The 27,341-nt window shown below is 45.4% G+C and overlaps 1 protein-coding gene across 2 annotated transcripts in view; it reads left to right on the top strand.

Moving 5' to 3' along the window:
* PRDM2 (PR/SET domain 2) overlaps nucleotides 1-27,341 on the top strand; it is a 233,677-nt gene that overhangs the window by 69,133 nt on the left and 137,203 nt on the right. For both annotated transcript variants that reach the window (XM_068240457.1, XM_068240460.1), the window contains one exon: nucleotides 1,037-1,140. In XM_068240457.1, coding sequence (XP_068096558.1) covers nucleotides 1,037-1,140 — 104 coding nt within the window. The remainder of the gene's footprint in view (nucleotides 1-1,036; nucleotides 1,141-27,341) is intronic.

Genomic DNA, 27,341 nt, shown 5'->3' with positions numbered 1-27,341 from the left:
AGCACTAAACTCATCCTGCCACCTCTCCCTGCTAATGTCCCAGCTGCAGCACAGCAATCATTCTCTCTACTCACCCTGCTACTCTGCACAGTCACTCACTGCAGGCTGTGTAGAGTGTGAGGAAACGGGACAGGAACAGGAAGGGGGATCTACATCTAGTGCAGGAAGTAGTACAGTCCCATGCACTACGTGCTGCTATTTTCCCGAATGTTGCCCGAACTATGAAAAAAGGTCCCAGGTGGAAGAACACGGAGCACCACAGCGGCACCCCTAGCCATTGCTACACCCGGTGCTGTGAGCACCTGCAGCCATATAGTAGGTATGCCACTGGTTGGTTAAAGAGAATCTGTACTCTCAAATTCTTACAATAAAGCATACCATTCTATTCATTATGTTCTCCTGGGCCCCTTTTGCCGTTTCCGCCGCTCCCCACCGCGATCCTGGCTTTTAATCGCCAGTTTTAGGCAGTGTTCACAAACAAAAAACATGGCCGCTAACCAGGAAGTGATGTTTGTTTTGTAGATATATACGTTACAGTATACAACAAGTTTTTTTTTTATTACATAGTGAATTATCTGCACTCCAGTCTGGGATTCTCACAGTTCTCAGCATGTGACAGGCAGCTCTCTTCCCCCTCAGAGAGCTCTGTTAGTGAGGAGTAAACAAAGCACACAGAGCCTGCAGGGGATGTGCATAACTACTCCCTATCACAGCAGAGGCAGCACATTCCTCCCTGGGTTGACAAAGCTTGACAAAGAGACAGACAGTGCAACTAGAAAAGGCTGCAGTAATCCAAACCACATTAGAACAGTTATAGAATAGAAGAAATAAGGCTGAAAATGTTGAGATATATATATATATATATATATATATATATATATATATATATATATATATATATATATATATATATATATATATATATATATATATATATATATATATATATATATATATATATATATATATATATATATATATATATATATATATATATATATATTACTTAGAGACTATTTTGAATTTTTTCTTTCAGGTATCTGGACCAGAAAACTACTTCCTAAAGGAAAAAAGTTTGGGCCATTTGTTGGGGAGAAGAAGAAGAGATCTCAAGTGAAGAACAATGTGTATATGTGGGAGGTGAGCTGTTCACAGTATTTTGCTCCAGGCCACAAAAAGACAAAGGTGGCAGAAATTACAAAGCAAATCGCAGTACACATAGTCCCCGGTTAATGAATGAGACTATAATGAAAGACCAGGGCCGGATTTACAGCTCAGGAGCCTATAGGCACAGAAGTTGTGGCGCCCCTAAACTCTGCCCCTCAGCAAAGGCCCCACCCCAAGTCACGCCCCCTATTTTTATGAAATAAAACCAGACAAGGAAATGCAGATATTCCCAAAGAAAAATACAGAACAATATGCAAATATTACCAATGATATACAGAATTTACAAAATATAGGACAAGATTACCAGCAACAAGCCAAATACAAATCACAAGGAAATAATACGAACAACACAAAATTTGTATATGGTCTCGCGGGCGGGCCCATGGCTCAGTCATTAGGCCAATCACTACACTGCTACTCAGCGAGTGCAATGATTGGCCTGATGATGGAGCAATGGACTTGTCCATGAGACCATTGGCTACAGTGATAACATAAATTACCAGGGCTGTGGAGTCGGTCCAAAAATCCTCCGACTCCGACTCCTCAGTTTAGGATTCCACCGACTCCGACTCCACGACTCCGACGACTCTAATTTGCATATTACAATTTTGTTGATTAAAAGTATGTAACATGAAATTCGTCTCTTAACTGCCAACGCTTAGGAATTTTACAAGACAACTGAAGTGAGAAGGATATGTAGACTACTATATTTATTCCCTTTAGACTAAAACTAGTCCTTGGTAAGAGTACTTGTAAAAGGTACAAACCGGAACAAAGAACATCTATCAGGCCCTAGGCAATGTAAGTGTGGGTACATGTAAGAATGATGTGCAGGTACTCTGCAGGGGAATGAGGAGATTGTAAACAGACAACACCTCTGTGTTCAATGTGCACAGCATTCTCAGTGGATTCCCTGTAGCTCTGTGGAGAGTGCATATGTAGAGTATAGTACTACTGTGTAACAAAATAAACCTGAGACAGATGAAATTTAAAGTTTTATACATACCTGGGGCTTCCTCCAAGGCTCCAGCCGCCTTCAGGATAATCAGTCAATCGTTGTCCTCCTCCACCACCTGGATCTTCTGCTATGGGTCCAGGTACTTGAGCCAGTCAGGCGTAGTGCGCATGCACACACTCCGCCACCAGGAGCATACTACACCTGTGCAGCACTATTGCGCAGGTGCAGAATGTTCCTGGCTGTGGGAGCGGCATGCGGCCGGACAGCGCTGACTGGCTGAATTACCAGGACTCATAGCAGAAGATCCGGGTGGTGGAGGACAGTGAGGGACTGATTAGCCTGAAGGGGGCTGGAGGAAGCCCCAGGTATGTATAAAACTTTACTTTTCATCCGTCTCCGTTACCCTTTAATTTGTAGTCACCAAACCAAATTTTAATAACATATCAAATTATTTGATTTCATGAGCAAAGAGAGTGCATACATTTGCATAAATCAGCATCAATGCAGAATTATTTCCATCTCGTTGACCATCTCTATTAGTGACACGGCTACACATCAGGCTTTATTCTTACAGCATAGATGTTATTAAGTATATATAAGAGATTCCTGTGTACACATCATATATACAGTCACAATCAGATATGTATATCTGACCTTAAAAATACGGGGACTGCTTTATTGAAGCAGCACAAGTAACTCATTTTGATTGGTTTATTTCATTTTTGTGGACTAAGCACAGCTATTACTATATATATATATATATATATATATATATATATATATATATATATATATATATATATATATATATATATATATATATATATATATATATATATATATATATATATATATATATATATATATATATATATATATATATATATATTTTATTTTTAATCACTATTATCTGAGAAATAGAACATTTTATCATATTTTCTATTTTAATTACAGTTACAAATTCATTAGGAGTCGGAGTCGGTGCATTTTTTCCCCGACTCCGACTCCAGGCACCCAAAATTGCCCGACTCCACGACTCCGACTCCACAGCCCTGTAAATTACTGTACATCATCTTTGGCTGAAGCTACACTCGGGACACAGTGTGGCATGGAGCTGGGGGAATGCAGAGGATTCAGGAAGACAGAGGGGGGACACATTGGGACATCGGCGCACAGGGGGTACAGAGTAAGACACGAGGACAGCAAAGGGGGACACCAGGAGGACACAGGGACAGCACAGCACAGGCATGGGGGACAGCGGATGACACTGGAACAGTAGAGGACACAGGGACAGCAGTTAACTTACCCTTGTCGCTGCCTATAGCCAATGTTCTCGACACTGTGTTTCATGTCCCTCCAATACCTCCACCCTCTGGGTTTGAAGAATTGGAAAGATGGAATGCTATGGAAAGCAACGTGGAGCACATTGGCTATAGGTGGCGGCTAGGATAGGTTAACTGCTTCCCTGCCATGGTCCGCACATTGAAATCATACTTTGGAAAAACACCAAAGCTCATCCCCAATTAGAAGATGTCCTTTCTATATAAATAGTATATAATTAATATCAATATAGCTAGAATATAATGCTAGCTATGATAGGAATTACAGGGGTACGCATAGAGGGTGGGCACAAAAGGAATGCACAGAGGGTGGGCATGGAGGTATTGCACAGAGAGTGGGCACAGGCAGAAGATGCCTAGAGAATGGGTAAGAGGGGGAAGCACAAAGGGTGGGTGCAGGGGGGCACACAGGGGGGGCATGGGTGGGGTATGCACAAAGGGTGATCATGTGGGGGAAGCACAGGTGGGCACGGGTGGGAGAAGCATAAAGGGTGGGCAGAAGGGGAATGCACAGAAGGTGGGCACTGGTGGGGTACACACGGAGGGTGGGCATGGGGGGAGCACAGAGGGTTAGCATAGAGAGGGTGCGCATGGGATGGGTACACAGAGGGTGGGCATGAGGGGAAAGGACATAGGGTGGGAATAGAGGGTGCACATGGGCTGGGTACACACATAGGGTGTGCATAGAGAGGGTGCGCATGGCCTTGGTACACACAGAGGGTGGGCATGAGGGGAAAGGACAGAGGGTGGACATAGAGAGGGTGCGCATGGGCTGGGTACACACAGAGGGTGGGTATAGAGAGGGTGCGCATGGGCTGGGTACACACAGAGGGTGGGTATAGAGAGGGTGCGCATGGGCTGGGTACACACAGAGGGTGGGCATAGAGAGGGTGCGCATGGGCTGGGTACACACAGAGGGTGGGCATAGAGAGGGTGAGCATGGGCTGGGTACACACAGAGGGTGGGCATAGAGAGGGTGAGCATGGGCTGGGTACACACAGAGGGTGGACATAGAGAGGGTGCGCATGGGCTGGGTACACACAGAGGGTGGGCATAGAGAGGGTGAGCATGGGCTGGGTACACACAGAGGGTGGGCATGAGGGGAAGGGACAGAGGGTGGGCATAGAGAGGGTGCGCATGGGCTGGGTACACACAGAGGGTGGGCATAGAGGGTGAGCATGGGCTGGGTACACACAGAGGGTGGGCATAGAGAGGGTGAGCATGGGCTGGGTACACACAGAGGGTGGGCATGAGGGGAAGGGACAGAGGGTGGACATAGAGAGGGTGAGCATGGGCTGGGTACACACAGAGGGTGGGCATGAGGGGAAAGGACAGAGGGTGGACATAGTGAGGGTGCGCATGGGCTGGGTACACACAGAGGGTGGGCATAGAGAGGGTGAGCATGGGCTGGGTACACACACAGGGTGGGCATGAGGGGAAGGGACAGAGGGTGGGCATAGAGAGGGTGAGCATGGGCTGGGTACACACAGAGGGTGGGCACGAGCAGGGTACACACAGAGGATGCACAGGGTGGGCGCACAAAGGGTGGACTGGGCATGAGGGGGAAGCACAGAGAGGCACAGAGGGTTGTAAAAAGAGTGAGTTAAAACAAAGTGAACAAGCCAGTCAGAGTAGATTACCTTCTGTCACTGACTTTGACTGCCACTGTCCTCCTCTGTATATCCCCATCTTTGAAGCAGGCAGGGCAGGCTGATCTCTGGCTGTTTTTCCTGGTCTTCCGTGTGCTAGCTGACAGCTACCACAAAGCTCTTTTGATCGTCTCTCTGCTGTCCCCCTCCTCCTCCTTCTGTGTGGCTCAAAGTGCTCTGAAGTCCAGACACGCTCCAGTGCTCCTTCACTCTTCTTAAATTTCGCGGTACAGCTATAGCTGTCCATGTGTGACACGGCAGACACGCAGCCTCCGCAGTCACCAATACTAGAGGAGGAAACAGGGAGGCGGTGCTCTGCAAATCTTATGCTGTCACACAGCTCTTGCCGGGACTGCTGCAAACTAATCCGCTCCATAGCAATAGCTGCCCGCTTGTCTGCACGCTGAGTATACGGTACAGACAAGTGGGCAGCTATTGCTATGGAGCGGATTGGTTTGCAGCAGTCCCGGCAAAGGCGGCAAGAGCCCAGCCCCATCTCTCCCCCACTGCCATCAGCCTTTCCAAAGCAGCCGCTAGGAGTGGAGAGCCGAGCCAGGAGCAGAGCGGTGAGTGACATCACACTTCCGCTCTGCTCAGAGAAGGGGACAGACAGTCGGGGAATTTCCGCCTCTATCAGATAAGGCGCCTGTAGGCACGTGCCTACAGTGCCTTATGGTAAATCCGGCCCTGTGAAAGACTATAGCTTTGTTCTTAAGTTGAATTTCTATGTAGGTTGGAACACTGCGTTTTAAGTGTCCCTCTCTGTTTCCGTGTGCCTTTTATTATGCCATCCTGTGTATCTGTCACCCTGTGCTCCCCATGTGCCATTTACTCACTGCCTGAAATGCTTTACGCAGTTCCGACAAGCTCTGTCTTCTCCTTCAATGTGGAAGTGACTTCATCACGATTAATTGTTTTTTTACTTGGGACATATGTAACCTGGGGATTACCTGTATGCCAACATCAAAGTCTGTGCAGGCAAGGTTTATACCTTTGTAGGGAAGGATAACATATGGTGACAGTTCACCAAGTAGAACATAAAGTATTTCTGCACTTCGTTTGCACCAAGCCAACAAGAATAGGTCTCAAAAATGACAGTAAAAACAAATAAAAGAAAAATCGATGATGGAAAGCTAAAGACCCAATATGGAGACTTCTTTGTTACTTGTGGAATTTATTCTAAAATAGTGTGCAGGGTGGGATATTTACAGCAACAGATACATAATCCCCTGTGTATGAAAGTCTAGCCCAGCCATCAGATAAGTTTGTTCTTCAGTGTGCCGGCCATAGTGGGGAAAATGCCACGCAGTCAGATTAGGTTTTTCAGCAATTTACTGCACTTTAAAGGGAACCTGAAGTGAGAAGGATATGGAGGCTGCCATATTTATTTCCTTTTAAACAATACCAGTTGATCTCCTCCTCAAGCTCTGACAGATGCTGGAGAGAATGTGGGGGAAAAGGGACCATGCTACATATATTTTGGGCTTGCCCCAAGTTAAGGGGCTTTTGGACGCAGGTATTAGACATTAGTAGAAGGGTGACTGCTTGGAAGGTTGAGGACTCCCCATGGCAAGCACTTCTGCATCTTAACGGTTCCAAAAATTATAGGAAAACTGTACTACCACACCTACTCAATGCGGCGAAAGGCCTAATCCCAATCAAGTGGAATGCAGCTAACCCACCCTCGGTAAGGGAATGGATCGCAAAAGTAAATGAGACGGAGGCTATAGAAGACACTGTTATGACCAGCAGAGACCAATACCGAAAACACTACACTAAATGGGCGGTATGGCTAGACTTCAAGGAATCTCAGGAATATCTAACCTTAACGCAATAATAAATCTAATATAACACAATATCTGTTACTAAGCAAAAACAATTTCAACTGCCAAGGGAATTGGATTCTATAGTTCTGTTGTAAAGTTCATAGATTTAGAAAGTTATTATAGACTAAAAATACTCTATAATGGAGTCAGATGAGTGGTACCTCATCACCAACAGAAGCAATTGAGTATAAGAACAAGATAGATCAGGACCAATGATGATGTATATAACACTATATTAAAGATGTATATAACACTATATTAAAGAGACATATACAGGAGATTTTGTCTAAAAATAACATGCTCTTTATACAAAAGGTACATGTATTAGCAACATGTTTATAAGGTCATCTTGTTCTCCACTGTTTCTAAAGTAAGCAATTTGTCCCCTGCGAGGGAACCTATGACATGTTAAAACTCTGTACCACCTTTTCTACTCCAAATAAAAATTACATTAAAAAAAAAAATACCAGTTCCCTGGCACCTCTGCTGATCTTTCTGGTTAGAGGTGTCTGACTAACCGCATTGGAGGCAGAGGATCAGTAGGACAGCCAGGCAATGTGCATTGTTTAAAATTAAACGTCAGCCTCCATGTCCCTCTCACTTCAGGTTCCCCTTGATAAAGCTCTGGATTCTAGTCTGGAGCAGGTAAGGATGTATATTATGATTTTTCTCTGCGCAGGCATGCTTTTAATCTCCAGCAATTACAAAATTACAGTAATTGGTTTTTCCAGTAGCACCAAATTTTGGAAGATACTATAGGTGCTCTTTTTTATTTTCAGGCTTGTCTGAAAGATGCTTCAAGTTGCTTGTCACTGTGCACATCCATGGTCTCTCACAAATCCATACCACCTGACAGAGATTTTACTGCTGTTGGACAATTAATCATGTGGAATGGTTACAGGCTGTGTTTTATGTCACATGATTTCAGAGAGATTCTCTTGTGGGCACAGACCCGTTATGTGCCTCCCAACTCCTGAGGTGCTTCTGCCACTGTTCCTCTCAGCTCCTGAGGTGCTTCTGCCACTGTTCCTCTCAGCTCCTGAGGTGCTTCTGCCACTGTTCCTCTCAGCTCCTGAGGTGCTTCTGCCACTGTTCCTCTCAGCTCCTGAGGTGCTTCTGCCACTGTTCCTCTCAGCTCCTGAGGTGCTTCTGCCACTGTTCCCCTCAGCTCCTGAGGTGTTTCTGCCACTGTTCCTCTCAGCTCCTGAGGTGTTTCTGCCACTGTTCCTCTCAGCTCCTGAGGTGCTTCTGCCACTGTTCCTCTCAGCTCCTGAGGTGCTTCTGCCACTGTTCCTCTCAGCTCCCGAGGTGCTTCTGCCACTGTTCCTCTCAGCTCCCGAGGTGCTTCTGCCACTGTTCCTCTCAGCTCCCGAGGTGCTTCTGCCACTGTTCCTCTCAGCTCCCGAGGTGCTTCTGCCACTGTTCCTCTCAGCTCCCGAGGTGCTTCTGCCACTGTTCCTCTCAGCTCCCGAGGTGCTTCTGCCACTGTTCCTCTCAGCTCCTGAGGTGCCTTTGCCACTGTTCCTCTCAGCTCCCGGGTGCTTCTGCCACTGTTCCTCTCAGCTTCTGAGGTGCATCTGCCACTGTTCCTCTCGCTAGTTACATCTTGATTGAAGATCTCCGTGCACCCGACGCCACACATCACTGCTGCCTGCTGGCAGCTCTAACTATACTAAGTATAGCTAGAGCAGGCCTGGGCAAACTTTACGTGGCTCAGGCCGCATTGTGCGGATCGCAGGCTCCACTCCTTAATTCTATCCCCCCTTCCTCCCTGCAAAGTTGCGAGCGGGCACCGGAGGATTTGAAACTCACCTTGCTCACCGATGTCCCGCATTGCATCTACATGGCAACAGGGCGTCACGTGACGTCAGGACGTGCCAGTGTATTGAGGGGAATCCGGCCACCTGCCGCCGGGCCGGAGAAGCAGTGCACGTGGGCCGGATGCAGGCCGTAGTTTGCCCAGGGCTGAGCTAGAGCAAAAGCATTCCTCCAAGGCTGGCCATTAATGGTTAACAGACCAATGGGGAGCCCTGTAGGGAAATTTTAAAGATGCTTTGAGCTCTGCTATTCTTAATCTAGCTAGAGCTCAGTCGTCCGTCCCATCCTCCTGCGTGGCTCACGCTCTCCTCCCTGCACACCGCACCTACAGCGCCCACTCACTTTGTCACCTTGGTGCACCCTGATATCAGAAAAAAAAATAAAGATGCTTTTGCTCTTGCTATACTTAAGGTGGCCACTAACGATCCAATTTCTAGCGAAAAATCGTTCGAGCGATCAGAAATTCTGATCGGAAGTGAAATATTGTAATACATTGTTCACCACACCATCAATGAACCAATCTTTGCTTCCTATCTATCACGACCAACAGAAAAATCCAAATTTTGATTCAACGAAAATTCGTTCGGACGACATTTTTTTCATTTGTTCATAATCGATTGTGTCCACCATTTACAATCAATTTGATCAGAATTTCTGATCGCTCGAATGATTTTTCGCTAGAAATTGGACAGTTAGTGGTCACCTTTAGTATAGTTTGAGCTAGTGGCAGTGTGTGTCATTGGGTGCGCGGAGATCTTCAGTCAAGATGTAACTAACAAGAGGATATTGGCGTGGTTTTTTAAAAAAGGTGCAGGTTTGTTAAAGTACCCCTGACCTTGTCCCCCCCCCCCCTTAAACTTTTTTAATATTGCTTTATTACTGGTGCTGCAACTAGCACACAGTACCATCTTCCCCCCCCTCCTGTGTTCCCTGTAACCCCCCGTTCTGTTGAGTCGTAGTCTTCGACTGAGGCAGAACGTTGAATGTGAGCGGGGAGGAGCTGGCAGTTCTTCCTCCCCTGTGTGCGTCCATAAATTCGCCCACTCCACCTTCCGCTTTAGTTCCGTATGTGATTCACTGCACACAGCGCACAGGGGAGCTGCACGGTGTGCGGACTTGTGATAATTGAGGTCGGATATTCTTCCGCCCTCAATTAACACAAGCCCACACACAGCGCAGCTACCTTGCGCGCTGTGAGCAGTGAAACCTATACAGACCTAAAGCAGCAGAATCAGAATGGTTTATTTCGCCGAGCATGACTGGGTCGTGTCCAGAATGGTTTTTGGCACAATACAGTACAATACATATAGCTCAGCAGGAAAAAAGGAAAACCTAGATAGAGACATAGATAGCAATTTCCACCTCCGTAATATCTCCAAGATCCGCCCATTCTTAACCCCGGACACGACCAAACTGCTCATCCATGCCCTCATCATCTCCCGCCTTGATTACTGTAACTCACTCCTTTCTGGCCTCCCCCTGAAACGCACTGCCCCCCTTCAATCAGTGATGAACGCGGCTGCAAGACTCATCCATTCTTCGCACCGCTCTGCATCCACATCTCCCCTTTGTGAATCCCTGCACTGGCTCCCTATCCGTCTCAGGATAAGTTTCAAGATTCTATGCCTGGCGTATAAATCTGTGCACAAAACATGCCCTACCTACATCTCGCAGCTTGTTCACAAGTATACACCAGGTCGCCCCCTCCGTTCCTCCAACGACCTTCGCCTCACCACCCCGCGCATTTCACACTCCCATGCCCGCCTGCAGGATTTCTCAAGAGCTGCCCCCACCCTCTGGAATGCCCTTCCACCACCCATCAGACTTGCTCCCTCTTTCAACACATTCAAGCAAGCCCTCAAAACCCACCTCTTTATGATGGCCTACCCACCTCCTACCACACAGTAACTCTCTAAGGAATATTTAACAGCCCCCCCTAGTGTTTCCACCCCTCCCTTTAGATTGTAAGCCTCTGGCAGGGTCCTCCACTCCCTAGTGTAATCTACAGGATCATGTGCTCCTGTCCTATGACAGCCTGTACTTGTATTACTGGGCCTACCTAACCAGCCCATATTGCATGATCATGTATTTTGTACAATTTGTATGTATAACTTTGTTCTATGTGTATAACCCTATGTATGTCATCCTTGTATCATTGTATATATTTATTGTCCAGCGCTGCGTAATATGTTGGAGCTTTATAAATACAATAAATAATAATAATAATAATAGCAGCAGACAGCTGATGCGACAAGTTAACATTGCATTGCAATACAATATACATCATGGTCCCAGTATAAAACTCGCTTCAGCTCTTATATTCAGCAGGGACATGTGTGCCCCTGCTAAAACGCAGCTATTCCGCGGCTAAACGGGGGTCCCTTACCCTCCAAATCCCTTCGTCTACTCACAGGGATCTCTTCCACATAGAGGCAGGGCTAATGCACGCAGCCCTGCCTCACACGCGTCTATCAGTGTGTATCTCCGCCTCTCCTCCCGCCCCTCTCACTCTTCCTTCGCTGAGAGGGGCAGGGGAGAGGCGGCGATGCGCCGCTGATAGACGGCGTTGAGAGGCAGGGCTGCAGCCGTTAGCCCTGCCTCAACAGCAGCAAAATCTGCAACCAAGCTGGTCGTTGATTTTGCAGGGGGGATTTGGGGGGTAAGGGACCCCCGTTCAGCCACGGGATAGCGGCGTTTTAGTAGGGGCACACATGCCCCTGCTGAATATAAGCTCTGAAGCGAGATTTATTCACGAGGCAAGCATTCTTAGAAGGAAAGAGTTACATTTTTACTGCTTTCCTTCTAAGAATGCTTGCCTCGTGAATAAAACAACAACTTTAATCGTAATGTTAGATGCTAGCAGGACACCGCTACAACTCGTGTCTGCTCGGTGCTGCCGCCACAGTCCTGCGCAGAGCTGAAAGCTGGTAGCCACAGCAACGGACAGCAATAGGTGTCCGTGTCCTTGCCAGCAGCGGTGAAGGGGCCTCGGCAGGCAGCATTAGGATCTGTGAAGTGCGGTGACGTCACGCGGCTCACATGAGCTGAAGAACTGCACGAGAGTGCAGTTACAAGGTGGAGGATCCTATTTCTAACGTCTCAAGGGGGAAATATAATGCCATCCCAAATAGCTGATTTAGCTGCCTCCTATAGCATAATGGTATTGTCTAAATCGGCGTCAGTAAATGTTTCTTCTGACGTGGCTCCCTTGCTGCAAATAGGTAATGCCAGTGTACTAATTACATTTGTTCAGCCGCTAAACGTGTTTAAAGTATTACTCCACTTGTACATAACTTGTATGTAATGAAGTAAAAAGGACTATTTTCGCAATACTGCCCCTTTAATATTGTTTTTATCAAAAACTACAAGGTATTTTTGAAAATGTTTTTTTTCCCTCTTTCCCACTCTTTCCTTAACAGAGCCTGCAAATGTGGTGTTTCTAGCTCCTATGGGAGCTTTTCTATTAACCACTAAATTCGGCGGCCATTGACTGTAACGTAAAATGCGGAATTACCCGATATGCGGTAATTTCAAGCCAATTCGAAAACTCAGAATGAATAAACCAATCGGAGAATGCAGAAATTTCCACCTAAATTCGCATTCTCTGACTTATTCATTCTAAGTCTTCTGATATAAATTTACCGCATATCGGTAATGCAGATTTTCCGCATTTAACATTACATTCAAGTCAGTCAAGGAAGAGAGAAGGGCACTTTCCTCCCCCCACTGCTGTAACCTGTGTGTCGACCCGGTCACAATAAAGGGTATTTTTATGCAGCAGTGCCCTTCTCTCTTCCTTGACTGACTTGGACTTTGCACTGCTTGGGAGCACGCTGCAGGTAAGCCCAGTGTGACCTAGTATCCATCCCTGCCGCATTTAGTGCCAGTTTTTGTTCTCCTCTTATTTTAACATTACATTCAATGGTAGCAGACTGTAACGTTTAATAGCAAAGCCCCCATAGGTGCTAGAAACGCCAAATTTGTAAGGATATGTTAAAAAGAAGAGTGGGAACAAGAGGAAATCCGCTTACCACACTAGTATTACCGATTTCCGCGTTCCGACGCAGAAATGCGATTTCTGATTCGAAATGCGGAAATCACATTTCTGCGGAATCTGAATAAGCTTCCCAACTCTCCGGCCTGCGCTTTCTGCTGCTCTGGTCTTAAAGGGGTTCTTTCGTGAAAAAAGTAGGCAGTTAAAAAATGTGACAGATGACAGGTTTTGGGCCAGTCCATCTTTTTAAGGGGGATTCTCGGGGCTTTCTTTGTTTTCACCAGCATTTCCTGAACAGCAGTTTAACTGCCAAAATAGCAAGATACCAGCCGGCCTCCCTAATCCCTTAGTGTAGTGGGGGTGTCTCAGCACCTTGCAGGGAAAAAAATATAGGAGACAAATACGGGAGCCCAATAGTGTAGTATATTAGTATGCAATTGAAAAAAGAAATTTCAATAAATTACTACTCACAAAAGGAGGTTGCAAGGGCAACCAACCGTAGGAAGCAGGTGGAGACCATAAACCCGACTCCACTCGGGGTAGTCCCAGCCGGGACCTGGATGTGGTCGCTCTCCTTGAAAAAGTAGGGACAGGTGTCCACTGTGGGGCACCCACAGGTGGTCTGTCACCACCCCTCAAACACAGATTGTTTGGGGGTATAGCTATGCACAATTGAAGGTAAAGAGGCGCCCTGGTTGAAATAAAAGCATCTAAAAACAGCTTAAAATCGAGGAAATAATATGAGGTGGCTTACCTCAATAACGAAATCCTTGTATATGGCAAAAGATTTTTATTTAGCACAGGCAACGCGTTTCGCGGGTCCAAGCCCGCTTCATCAGGCCAATAAAAGTGCCTACAATAGTGAAAGAGCTCCTCAGTATAACTATATCGACCGCGTTATAGGTTAATACAATGAATACTTATGCATTATACATTTATATCCCAATAGTATACATACCACTGGGTTAAATGAAAACGATCGAATGATTCGATAGATCCATCAATCAGAAAAACGATTTTTCAAAAAAGTAAATTTAACCTAATTTAAGGATCTAGACTGCCGATCTAAAATGGGAGATGGTAAATATGCAAATGCAGTGTTCAGCTGCATTTGAAGGTATTTATATAATGTTCAAAAATCAACTGTCCATGGGCCTGATTCACAAAGCCGCGCAAACCGTCCAGCACGGGTGCGCCAAACAGCCAGCACGCGAAGCGCCGCCCGCGGCCTCCCGCGCGCGCAAAACGCCGCGACCTTACGCGACCGCGGCAAAACGCGTTTGCAATAGTCCGCGACCGCGCGAATCGCGGCACCCCACGCGCGCAAAAGCCCGCGAACGGCACCCCACGCGCCAACCACCCAGCACACCCGCGCCAAACAGCCCGCACGCCCCCGCGAACCAAGCCCACATGCCCAAAATTTCCATATGCTGGAGGAGGTTTTTATAACAAAAATTAATTAAAAACTAAAGTTATAAAATATATATATATATATACAGATATACATACACATACATACATATATATATACATACATATACATGCAGCCACAAATTAAATTAATAATAAAATAATAATAATAGTACTAATAATGCACAAATTACATATGCAAGAATCCAGCATTCATAGTACAGTATAGGAGATATTTATCTTGCCCGTGAATATATAGCTTATAAGATAGACTAAAGTGCATATATCAATCTAAAAAAAGGGGGAACAATTATCACAAGACTTGGCCAGGTATAAATAGACATGTGTCTGACACTAACTGACACTTTAAGAATACCTGGTCATTGATATCATAAAAACAGCAAAAAACTGTGCATAGTTTAAACAGCAGGGGGAGCGCTTCATATAACTGTAATAATGGGAGTAAGCTTGACTTACCAAATGAACAAGTCGATATGGCAAAGGGAGCCTCTAATGGAGACTCTGAAGAGCTGCAATATATATTAGCTTTGCTAATCTCTGCAGCTGCAGTAATGAGAGCTCAACGAGGGGTGGATCAGATGTTCAGAGGGTGGGATGACATCACATAAGATGACTTCCGCAGGAAGTTGTGGCGCCGCCATCTTGGTTTAGGGCATTGATATATATATTGTGGGAAACTCGCCAGTGCTCATGTATGTTAGACATAACAGCAGCTGAAAGAACCCTGTTGCTGTTCTGTCACTAGATGGCAGCAAAGTGCACAATGTTTCTATTAGTAGGGTAATACAGCGTTTTCTTAGATTAGGCAAATAGAAATAAATACATTTTCTCATGACTTAATTTTGTGCTAATGTGCATATAGATATTCAGTGTGTGATCCTGCTTAACCCTTTGGGGATCTATTTTTCAGAGATAAAGAAATAAAAGGTTTTACATATAGCCTGATTTATTTTTTTTTGGGGGGGGAAGGGAGGAATGAGGGGGGGGGGGGTCTGGGTAACAGGGCAGAAAATAGAGAGGAGGAAGGGAAAAACGATAAAGTGAAGAAAATTGTATGTGAAGGGAAGACAGTGGAATTATGGGGGTAAGTGATAAAACTCTGTGGGCTGTGAAGGTAATATGGTTATTAGTAATTATGCTCCAGACACTCGTTTAGGCCCTCTGGTTTGAGTGTTCTGAGTTTAAAAATCCAGAACATCTCCCTTGCCCGTAAACGGGACATACGGTCTGTTTGGGAAGAGATGTCTGTGATATGCTCAATTGGTGTAAAAGCAAACAGTTTGGGGTCGGAATTATGAAACTCAGCGAAATGTCTAGACAGACTGTGTTTGGCAAATGATTTTTGGATATTTCTTCTATGTTGTCCTAGTCTTGCTCTGATTTGCTGACTAGTGCGCCCTACATATTGTTTATTGCAGGGGCATGTGATGAGATAAATGATGTGTGTGGTGCTGCAACTGAAGGAATGGGTGAGGTTGAATGTCTCATTAGTAACGGTGCATGTGAACGAAAGGATGCCCGGATGAAGGTAGTCGCATGCCAAGCATTTTGGCGATCTGCATCTTTGTATGTTTGGGACAGTATGGGAGTCTCGTATGGGGGCATTTAATGCTCGAGGTCTACTTGGGGCTAGGATGTTCTTTAAAGTTTTGGCTCTTCTAAAAATTAGCTTCGGTTTCTCTTCAAGCTTAGGACAGAGGTATGGATCTTTTAGTAAGGTTGGCCAATATTTGTTCACACCAGATCTGATATTCTTGTGATTGGAACTGAATCGGGTAATGAAAGAAGGTTGGCTAATCTTGGTCTGGTCTTTGTCTTTCGTTTGTGTGTCTAAAAGTGATTTTTGGTCTAAAGTTCTTGCTCGCTGTCTGGCTGACTTTATTAATGGTTTGGGAAAAGATCGATCTAGGAATTTTTTCTCTATGTTGTCTGCTTGAGTGTCGAAAGTGGGCAAGTCTGTACAGTTTTTTCGTATTCGTCTAAATTGGCCGAATGGTATGTTTGTTTTCCAAGGTTTATGATGCGAACTCCCATAATGGACATAGGAGTTCGCATCTACCTTCTTGAAAAAAGTCTTGGATTTTATAATGTTATTTTCAATATACAGTGTGACGTCTAGAAAATCAATGGTTTGTGGATGGGTATTCATAGTGAATGTGAATCCCCAATCGTTATCGTTGAAAGAATTCACTAATTGATTGATAGTAGTCGTATCACCCTGCCAAATGATTATGATGTCATCAATGTAACGCCAATATTTTATCACCTGGCTTTGGAGAGGGTTTTGGTCAAAAAATAGTTTCTCGAAGAGGCCCATTGTTAAATTAGCATATGATGGAGCTAGATTTGCCCCCATAGCTGTGCCCCTGGTCTGTAAATAGATGGTGTCTTGGAATGAAAAAATATTGTGAGTAAGTATGAATTCAGTAGCATGTAAGAGAAAATTCTTTTGAGGGATTGGCATGGTGGTATCTAGGTATAGGTAATGAGCTAGGGCCTGTAAACCAATTTCATGTCTGATGTTGGTGTACAGCGCTGTAACATCCAGTGTTACCCAATGGTAACTGGGTAACCATACTATGGACATGAGTTCTTGTAGGAGCTGGCTAGAATCCTTTTAAATAGGAGGGGAGTGAAATTACATATTTTTGCAAGAAATAATCAATGTATTCAGATAGGGAGGAGGTGAGTGATCCAATACCTGAGATTATAGGACGGCCTGGGGGATTTTGTATTGATTTATGTATCTTGGGAAGAAAATAAAAGAAAGGTAGTTTTGGATTTGCTGTAATAAGGAAATCTTTTTCTTCTTTAGAAATGATGTTTTCTTTAAGTGCTGAGGTTATTAATTTCTCATATTGGGATTTAAATTGATGTGTTGGATCCTTGGGTAATATTGCATAATATGTAGGATCATGTAATAACCTATGTGCTTCTGCTATGTAGTCTGTTGTGTTCATTAATACAATCCCACCCCCTTTGTCAGCGGCTCTTATGATTATGTCTGTGTTCTTTTTGAGAGAATTGACAGCGGTTTGTTCTGCTCGGGTAAGGTTGAACTTGGGTGGAGCTTGATTTTTCTCTAACTGTCGGAGTTCCTCTAATACAGAAAGATAGAAGGTCTCTATATGTGGGCCTCTATATGATGTGGGGTAAAATTGTGATTGTTTCTTAAATTCAGTGTGGATATATTTTTCCACACTGAATGTGTCTGGGTCTAAAATGACATTAGGGCAATCTATTGGTTCATTGGTGAATATAATCTGTGAATTAGGTGACACAGCTGGGTTAGATTTTTTCAGGTCTTTTATCAGAAAATATCTTTTTAGTGTAAGTTTCCTCACAAAGGAATTGAGGTCCACAAAAATCTCAAATAGATTGGATGTTTTGGTGGGACAGAAAGAGAGACCTCGATTTAGAACTTTACATTCTATAGGGGAAAGATGATGGGACGAAAGATTGAAGATAGACTTATATTCAGCCTTCCGTGGAAATTGAGGTGATGCTAATTGGACTTGGTTTCGGTTATGTCCCTTCTTTTTGATGCCCCTTCTCCCCCGTTTTCTGGGCTGGGTGCTGGTCTTTTCTGGGCCTTGGAGGTTTTTGATTGAGGGGTGTGATTCAGTGACGTGGGACTTGAAATGAGGGGACGTAAAGGTGGTTCCTTGTTTAGAAGAGTGGGAAGCTCTAAAAAAGAAAGAGTATCAGATTCAGATGAGGAGAATGTAGATATGGAAGAGGAACTCTGGTTTTGACTAGAGGTGTGGTTGGTAGCTGCAGTATGACTGGAATTTGGAGTGATAGCGTAATAACCAGTGATCGTGCTGTGTGTTCTGGGTTTGGGTTTTGGGGGGTGTGGCACAAGGGATGGTGGCGGTGGGGGTAGGGAAGTGTGTGTGATGTGGTTGGAAATGGGATGTGGGGTTCTGGACATAGGAGTGTCTGTGGGAGTATCACTGTGTGTGCTGATGTCATGAGGGTTGATGCCCAGGTCAGTGTCTGGACTGACAGGGAGAGGAGTGGGACGCTGTGTGGATGGAATGAGTGAGGGCAACTGTGAGGTGGGGCTGGAGGGTGCAGGACGGACAGGTGTGTGTAGCAGTGGAGAGTGGCCCGAGGGAACCGGGTGGGCAGGTGGGACAAAGTGAGGAGGAGGGGGACAGGGTAAAGAAAGAAGGGAAGGGATGGGGGATTTTGGAGGGTGGATGGCAGCTAGTGGGAATTGGCGCCTGGGGGGATGGCGTGAACGGGGTGGTAATGGTCGTGGACGGTATGGGCGATGGTTGGGAGGGGGGGCAGGGAGGGCAGGGGAGTTGTCGTTATCAGCAGGTGCTCTTGGAGTCGGTGTAGGTTGTGGCCCACCAGGCTGTTCGCCTTGATTGGGATCCCTATATTGCTTCTTCTTGTGTTGTGTATGTGTGGCATATATAGCTCTATCTCGGTTGAGTTTTTTGAGCTTACTCTCCATGATGTCTGCTTCGAATTTATGAAGTTTATTTGAGAGTGAAAAGGACAGTGACTGATATTCTTTGGTGTTAATATAAGGAGAAAGTTTTTCTCTAAGATTGGCGATTTTTTTCAGCCAGCTCCAATAATAAGCTTTCTCTTTTTGTTATGATCCGCTCCATCATGCCAACAGAGCATGATTGGAGATATATATACCAGTCCGCCGTATAGATAAGATCATTCGGAAAAGAGGTCTCTTTTTTATGATATCAATGACCAGGTATTCTTAAAGTGTCAGTTAGTGTCAGACACATGTCTATTTATACCTGGCCAAGTCTTGTGATAATTGTTCCCCCTTTTTTTAGATTGATATATGCACTTTAGTCTATCTTATAAGCTATATATTCACGGGCAAGATAAATATCTCCTATACTGTACTATGAATGCTGGATTCTTGCATATGTAATTTGTGCATTATTAGTACTATTATTATTATTTTATTATTAATTTAATTTGTGGCTGCATGTATATGTATATGTGTGTATATATATATGTATGTATGTGTATGTATATCTGTGTATATATATATATATATATATTTTATAACTTTAGTTTTTAATTAATTTTTGTTATAAAAACCTCCTCCAGCATATGGAAATTTTGGGCATGTGGGCTTGGTTCGCGGGGGCGTGCGGGCTGTTTGGCGCGGGTGTGCTGGGTGGTTGGCGCGTGGGGTGCCGTTCGCGGGCTTTTGCGCGCGTGGGGTGCCGCGATTCGCGCGGTCGCGGACTATTGCAAACGCGTTTTGCCGCGGTCGCGGCGTTTTGCGCGCGCGGGAGGCCGCGGGCGGCGCTTCGCGTGCTGGCTGTTTGGCGCACCCGTGCTGGACGGTTTGCGCGGCTTTGTGAATCAGGCCCATGGACTGTTGATTTTTGAACATTATATAAATACCTTCAAATGCAGCTGAACACTGCATTTGCATATTTACCATCTCCCATTTTAGATCGGCAGTCTAGATCCTTAAATTAGGTTAAATTTACTTTTTTGAAAAATCGTTTTTCTGATTGATGGATCTATCGAATCATTCGATCGTTTTCATTTAACCCAGTGGTATGTATACTATTGGGATATAAATGTATAATGCATAAGTATTCATTGTATTAACCTATAACGCGGTCGATATAGTTATACTGAGGAGCTCTTTCACTATTGTAGGCACTTTTATTGGCCTGATGAAGCGGGCTTGGACCCGCGAAACGCGTTGCCTGTGCTAAATAAAAATCTTTTGCCATATACAAGGATTTCGTTATTGAGGTAAGCCACCTCATATTATTTCCTCGATTTTAAGCTGTTTTTAGATGCTTTTATTTCAACCAGGGCGCCTCTTTACCTTCAATTGTCCCTAATCCCTTGCACACTATTATGTCAGTTAGATTTTGCAACTGTTGTTCAGGAAATGCTGTTGAAAACAAAGAAAGCCCTGAGAATCCCCCTTAAAAAGATGGACTGGCCCAAAACCTGTCTTCTGTCACATTTTTTAACTGCCTACCTTTTTCGCGAAAGAACCCCTTTAAAGTGGATCCGAGATAAAGTTTTACTCATTGCATATTTGTGTTCCTTTCATACAGTTTATAGGGCATTCCTCACGCCAAATACTTTTTTTGTTTTAATTCTCTAATTCCCTATAAACTAAACAAGCCTCGCCCACAGCTTTTTCACAGTGCCTTGGCACTGTAGCAAGGGTTTATGGGAGCTCAGTCTGGGCAGGAGGAGGAGGAGGTTACTAGCCAGAGATTTCAGAGGCAGAGGGGAGGAGGGAGGAGGAGAGGGGACTGAATTTACACACAGGCAAGCTGATGGCATTTCCAAACCTCAGCCTGTGGCAATGTGACAAACAGAACATGGCTGCCCTCATTGTATTACAGGGATTATAATCATAAACTGTTGAAGCTGTTTGCAGATAGATATGCTGTGTAAACTATCTAAACATTAGATCAGCTATATAGACAAGTTACTTGTTGTAGTTAGTTTTTCATCTCGGATCTGTCCTCCACAAGAGTGTGCTTATACCATCTGCTGGTGGAAACTAGGAAATGCATGGAGGGAGTTACCTGAAGCCACATCATTGACAGGTCTTTCTTCACTATCAATGTTTTTTGTTAGCTGTACTTATCAGTTTCTGTTTTGGCTTCTGGTCCTGATTTCTCTCTGGATTCCAGTCGTCTGCCACCTGCTTTGAACTCCTAAGTAGTCAGGGCCGGCGCTACCATTTAAGGCAGAGCTTGTAGGGGCCCCCAGTGGCTACAAGAGGAAAAAAAAATTTCAAATCGGCCTTATAGTTTTTGAGAAAATCGATTTTAAAGTTTCAAAGGAAAAAAAAAACATTTAAAAACCTGTCGACTTTAATGGTTAATAGCAAATCCATCTTAAATGCTAGAAACCCTAAATTTGCAGGATATGTTAAGGAGATCATTAGGAATAAGAGGAAAAAACTATTTTTCAAAAAGACCTTATAGTTTTTGAGAAAATCGATTTTAAAGTTTAGAAGGAAAAAAGTATAGTTTTAAATGCGGTAAATGTAACTTTTAGTAGCAAACCTAACGGTAGTGTAATTTTACATGCATCAAACGAAAGCGCAATACATTTCCTGACTGGGTTTCCAGGGGGTCTATACGCAGCCGCAGCGCTTTGGCCAGGGATCGCTATACAGCCGCAATATGGCTGTATGAAGATCCCTGGCATTTTTTCCTATTTTCCCAAAAAATTTTTACGTTTAGAGTGTGGGAATTTAAAAAAAATATTTATGTGGGGTTCCCCCTCCTGAAACTTTTTAACCCCTTGTCCCCCATGCAGGCTGGGATAGCCAGAATGTGGAGCTCTGACCGATTGGGACTTGACACCTTGACTATACCAGCTGCAAAAAAGGTCCCCTAATGCCAATTTTTGTTCCGGGGTATATGTTGGGGGGGGGGCCCCCCAGGTTTATTTTGTCCTGGGGACCCATTGTTGCTTAAACCGGCCCTGTAAGTAGTTGTCTGCTTCCTGCTCCAGCAGATGGTCTTTTCTTGACTGTGATTTTACTTTACTGTTTGGCACTTTGTATTAGTTACCTGAAAGTCGTCAGCTATTTCTAGGTCTGCATCCCTCAGGAGATACTCTGCAGCAAAGTTTCCATCAACCCGTTCAGAAAGCTATAGTGAAGTCGAATGTTAACGAAAACCTATGATGGAAAATAGTGCCCGATTTGGGTGTTCACCTCGGTAGGGGGAAGCCTCTGGATCCCGCCTGGCTGTTCCAGCGCAGGGAACCCTGAAGCTCCCATACGAGCAGGAGTGTGGCTGCACTGCCCAGTTTCAGAACAGCTCGTGCCTGCACAGTAACATGGAGCTGCAGCTTGGGCAGCCGGTTCGGCTCTGTACCAGTGTGCAGGACTTGCCATGAGTCCTGGCGCTGCAGAGTTGCCAGGTGGACCGCTACTGATTTAACCACTTAAGGACCATTGGCTTAAACCCCCCCCTCCCCCCCCCCCCCCCCCCCCCAGTGACCAGGCCATTTTTTTATAGGCCACTGCAGCTTTAAGGCCTCACTGCAGGGCCGTACAACTGTGCACACAAGTGATTTCCCCTCCCCCCTTTTCTGCCCACCAACAGAGCTTTCTGTTGGTGGGCACTGATTGGTGCTGGGGTGTTTGTTGATTTTTCAATAAATATTTACTTATTTAAATAAAATCCTTTATTTAATTATTTATTTTATTCTCCCTAACCAGCCTATGACAGCGTCATGGCTGTCATAGGCTTCAGCCAGTGAGAGGTGATTGCTCTCCTGCCTCCCAGGGGGACAGCCGTGTCACACATGCTAGATTCAGTCAGAAGTCCCACTGTCACCAACACCTTGGGGACTGCGAAGGAAATATTCTACCTGCATTTATTCAGTAACATTTGTCCCTATTTTTGGTATTTGTATCGTGCTGACATCTTCAGCAACGCTTTACAGAGTATACCATAAACAAACGAAAAAGAGGCGGCACACAATTGGCTGCAAAACTGTTGCTGTGTATTATGGAGCATTGCAGTGCTTTGCTCCATAATTCACAGCAACAGTTTTGCAGCCAATTGTGTGCCGTCTCTATTTCGTTTGTTTATGGTGAACCAGCAACCGCTTGGGCAATCTGGTCGAGACTGAGCACCGGCAAAGTGTACAGGTCATACATACCTGGTGTACTGCTTCCAAGGCGTCCCTTCCACTAACTCTACAGAGTATAGTCTTGTCACTAACTGTCCCTCATGCTGGGAATACATGGTTAGTTTTTCCTTATCAATCGAGCCGCTGATGGATTTCTGACGTGTCCGATCACCACGGCGGATCGATTCCGCACTCAATCCCCGCGGGCGGGCAAAGCAAAAAAAACGAACAGCTGATAAGTGCCTGTGGGGACGAGCAGGAATCGATCCGGGCGGCCACGAGGACGAGCGGGACGCGCCGGCATTGAGCCGCTGGCTCGATGCCGGCGCATTATCTAACCGTGTATCCGCCAGCATCAGAGGGGCGCATAATCTAATCCATACTATAGTCCTATGTCCATTGTAGTCTTGGGCCAATTTAGGGGAAGCCAATTAAAGGGAAGGTCCAAGCAAAAAAAAAAAAATGAGTTTCACTTACCTGTGGCTTCTACCAGCCCCATGCAGCCATCCTGTGCCCTTGTAGTCACTCACTGCTGCTCCAGTCCCCCGCTGGCAGCTTTCTGACCTCAGAGGTCAGGGCCGAATTGCATTTATTTTTACAAATTCCCGCTAGTGCAGGAACATTAACACATACATTTTTACGTGTTAGTGGTGCAACGTGTACATTTTTGTTCCTGCACTAGCTGGAATGCGTAAAAATGTATGCAATGTGGCCCTGACCTCCGAGGTCAGAAAGCTGCCAGCGGGGGACTGGAGCAGCAGTGAGTGACTACGAGGGCACAGGATGGCTACATGGGGCTGGTAGAAGCCCCAGGTAAGTGAAACTCATTTTTTTTTTTTTTGCTTGGACCTTCCCTTTAAGTTATCTGCATGTGGTTGGAATTTGGGTGGAAACTGGAGTGTCCAGAGGAAACCCATGCAGACACAGGGACTTTGCAGAAAGTGCCCTTCCTGAGATTTGAATCAGGGACCCAGTGCTGCAAGGCAGGAGTGCTATCCACTACGCTATATTGTATTTCCATTTTGCATTTGTGGAACAATGCTATGGTAAATCCATGGCAGTGACATAATATTCATTTGATGTATGTCAATTGATCTGCTGTCCAGAAAAATGTGCACTGCAGTTCTTCCACGCAGCAGATAGAAATGTAAAGGACATTTGTGAAAGGGTCCATATGGAAGCATAGACCTATAAAATACAACATGCCTGACTGTCTGAAAGGGTCTTTTCAAGAGGTACTGTAATGATCTAGAAGAAAAATGCATTTAAAGGGAACCTGAATTGAGAGGTATACAAAGCCTACCATATTTCCTTTTATGCTATATTGCTTGCCTGGCTGTTCTGATGATTTCTTTGGCTTCAGTAATGTCTGAATTACCCACCTGAAACAAGCATGTGGAAAATCTTGACATTTTTGTCAAACATCTGATCTGCATGCTTGTTCCAGGTCTATGGCTAAAAGTATTTGAGGCAGAGGATCAGCAAGACAGCCAGGCAATTTGTATTGTTTAAAAGGAAATAAATATGGTTGCCTTCATATCCCGCTCACTTCAGGTTCCCTTCAAGGTGCGGCAAGATTTTACAATGTAGAAAGGAAGGAAGTCAGGCCTTAAAGAGACTCTGAAGCGAGAATAAATCTCGCTTCAGAGCTCATAGTTAGCAGGGGCATGTGTGCCCCTGCTAAACCGCCGATATCCCGCCGCTAAATGGGGGTCCCTTCTCCCCCAAACCCCCCACTGCAACACTTGGTCGCAGACTTGGTCGCTCCTGGAGGCAGGGCTAATGGCTGCAGCCCTGCCTCCAGTCGCGTCTATCAGCGGCGCATCGCCGCCTCTCCCCCGCCCCTCTCAGTGAAGGAAGACTGGGAGGGGCGGGGGAGAGGCGGAGATACGCGCTGACAGACGCGTGTGGGGCAGGGCTGCGGCGGTTAGCCCTGCTCCAACCAGGAAGCGCTCCCCTGCTGCACCGAGGGGATTTGGGGGTGAAGGGACCCCCGTTTAGCGGCGCGATAGCGGCGGTTTAGCAGGGGCACACATGCCCCTGCTATCTATGAGGTCTGAAGCGAGATTTATTCTTGCTTCAGACTCTCTTTAAATGATAGCACTACACCCAATATATGCAATAATACAAACCGTTTCTAGTCTGAAACACTACAATACATATCTAAAACCAATAAAAATAAGGCCAACCAATGTAGTATTGACTCGGGGCTGAATAATTACGCACACCACATGTCACAGACCGCTAGGCCGGTCTGCGGATGGGGTAAATCGATCAGCGTCAGAAATCCTCTTACACGGTCATTTGTTCATCACGAAGGGTAACCCGCGTTCGCAATTTGATGAACTGACTCGCGAAGGGAGCGTTCTGATACCAACCGAATCACTCCACACACATATACAATTCAAAGATCTGCCACCAAGCGAGTTACACAGCCCGCTACTGTAATTATACTAGGACTTCGAGAACGCTCTATTAACCCTTAGCAGTATGCAAGAATCTGGGTCAGATCGTTATGTCTGGGCCGGGTTCTCGCATACGGGTTATAAATGTATACTTCTATTAAACACAGGGTAGCGAGTTGAGGAGAATAGGTACGATTGTGTATGTTCAGCAACAGGTCATAACCGCTAAACGATTTTTAAACGTTTAATAACACAAATGCATTACATACAGTTATATACACCTATTAACATATAAAACACAGAGCTTAAAAATAAAAGGAATAAAATCAGAAAATTCTTACTTCGTTAGCTGAGCAGTCCATTTGAAAAATGAAGAAAATAGTCCAGTTTAAAGTAGGCATTCAGGTTAAAGTCTTTGTACACAACATGCGCCCGGTTCTCCTTGAGCACATGTCTAGACCTTCCTGGTAGATGGGAATTGAAGAACTGGGAGGAGTTCCTTGCAAACGCTTTTTACTGACCAGAGTTTTGGGGCGGTCACTACCTGGAAAGTAGATGTGTTTGAGGCAGGGTTACCTCCTGGCAGGCAAGTTACCACCCACAGACTTGGAGCAAGGAATGTACCAATTATTAATAATTTGTGTAATTCCGCCCCAGATGGGTGCAACGCAAATCCGAGACCATATTCATAAGCAGCACGCGACTCTGTATTAAATGAGTCTATACACGCCTAGTCTGTCGAATTTGCTCTACGCAGGCCGGATCAAGTAGATTCTCTGTTGATTCCTGATAGCCAGAAAATTATAAATCATGTGAGTGATAGAACTGATTTCTGGGTATCAGGAAATGTGTTTGTTGTCTTTCTGTGCCAAACCCATCTTGAATTATTAATAAAGTAAATGTTCCCATTGTGTGAAGCTATAAGCTTGGAGGGAAATTTGAAGTTCAACCAGTTTGAGCTGGTTTGGTGGAACATGAGCTATGTGACCAAATGCTGCTCCCCAGGTGGTCTGGCCACTTGTGAATTCTTTCCTGACCTCAACAGGATGTGGGGGAGGTTACTGTACTCAGTAAGAGAGAGGGAAATTGACATCTATTGTGTAATTTACCCAAGACTGACAGGAACTGTGCACGACCATGCGAAAGTCGATGGCGATTTTGCGCACAACTTTCCGTAATGTCCGTCACATCTCCCCCCTACCAGTCGGACGCACAGAGTGGGTCTGCATGACCCGCTCTACGCGCCGCTTAGCTACTGAACGGGTTCTCGACTTCTTATCTGACTGCCCGTTAGACAACTCACCAGAAGCATAAGGCCTCATGGTCCGGTGTGTCCCAGTGTCTGCTTTGCAGACGGTGCGATGCACACCAACAGGCTGACCTCTAAAGGCTTGGCTGGGTTTGCGTAGCGCTTCCTGTAAGGGAGAGAGTCGTTGGCTGACATCCGGGTCACTTCCTGACTCTCGGGTGTCAGCCTGCGAATCTGGAAGCAGCGTGGCATACCCCTGCTCTAACTGACTACACCTTGGCACAACATTTTGGTCAGCACAACCTAGGTGGACATTAGAGCACATTTTAAAAAACGAATCAGCCTTTACCGGGGTGGCGAGGCTTGCCCCTTCTCCAGGAAGGATAGAGGGTGGACCTCTGGGCAGTTTTGCACTGGGTTGCTTCTGCAAGGGGAAAACATGCAAGGGTGAGACAGGGAAGGCATGGCCTGTCTCCACCAGCTGTTTGTTAACAGCAGGCAATGGTGGAGCACTCTGGCTGTCATAGCAGGAGGGGAGGTCTAGGCCCCCTGCTGCCTGCTCTGACACCTGGCCTGCTTCCACTGCCAAGCACGGATATGACCCAGGCAACACAAGACTGTTACCTCTTAGGTTAGAGGCAATCACACTTAAACATAAATCATTTTTAGTAATAGGAGATTCGGCATGAAATCTATTAGCAACATCTGGTACAACATTAACATCACAGTTACGTTCATTTTTCACATCATGTACACAGGTATCTGGAACAACAGTGACAGGTTTAGAATCAGACAAACCGTGATTAGACAGCTGTCCATTAGAAGCAGGTACCGCTTCCTGGCCTCCTTCCCTAGGAGGGCTAGGTACCATTACCC

The sequence above is a fragment of the Hyperolius riggenbachi genome, chromosome 6, assembly GCF_040937935.1.
Source record: "Hyperolius riggenbachi isolate aHypRig1 chromosome 6, aHypRig1.pri, whole genome shotgun sequence".
In the NCBI taxonomy this organism is placed as follows: domain Eukaryota; kingdom Metazoa; phylum Chordata; class Amphibia; order Anura; family Hyperoliidae; genus Hyperolius; species Hyperolius riggenbachi.
This window is presented reverse-complemented; position numbering and strand designations above follow the sequence as displayed.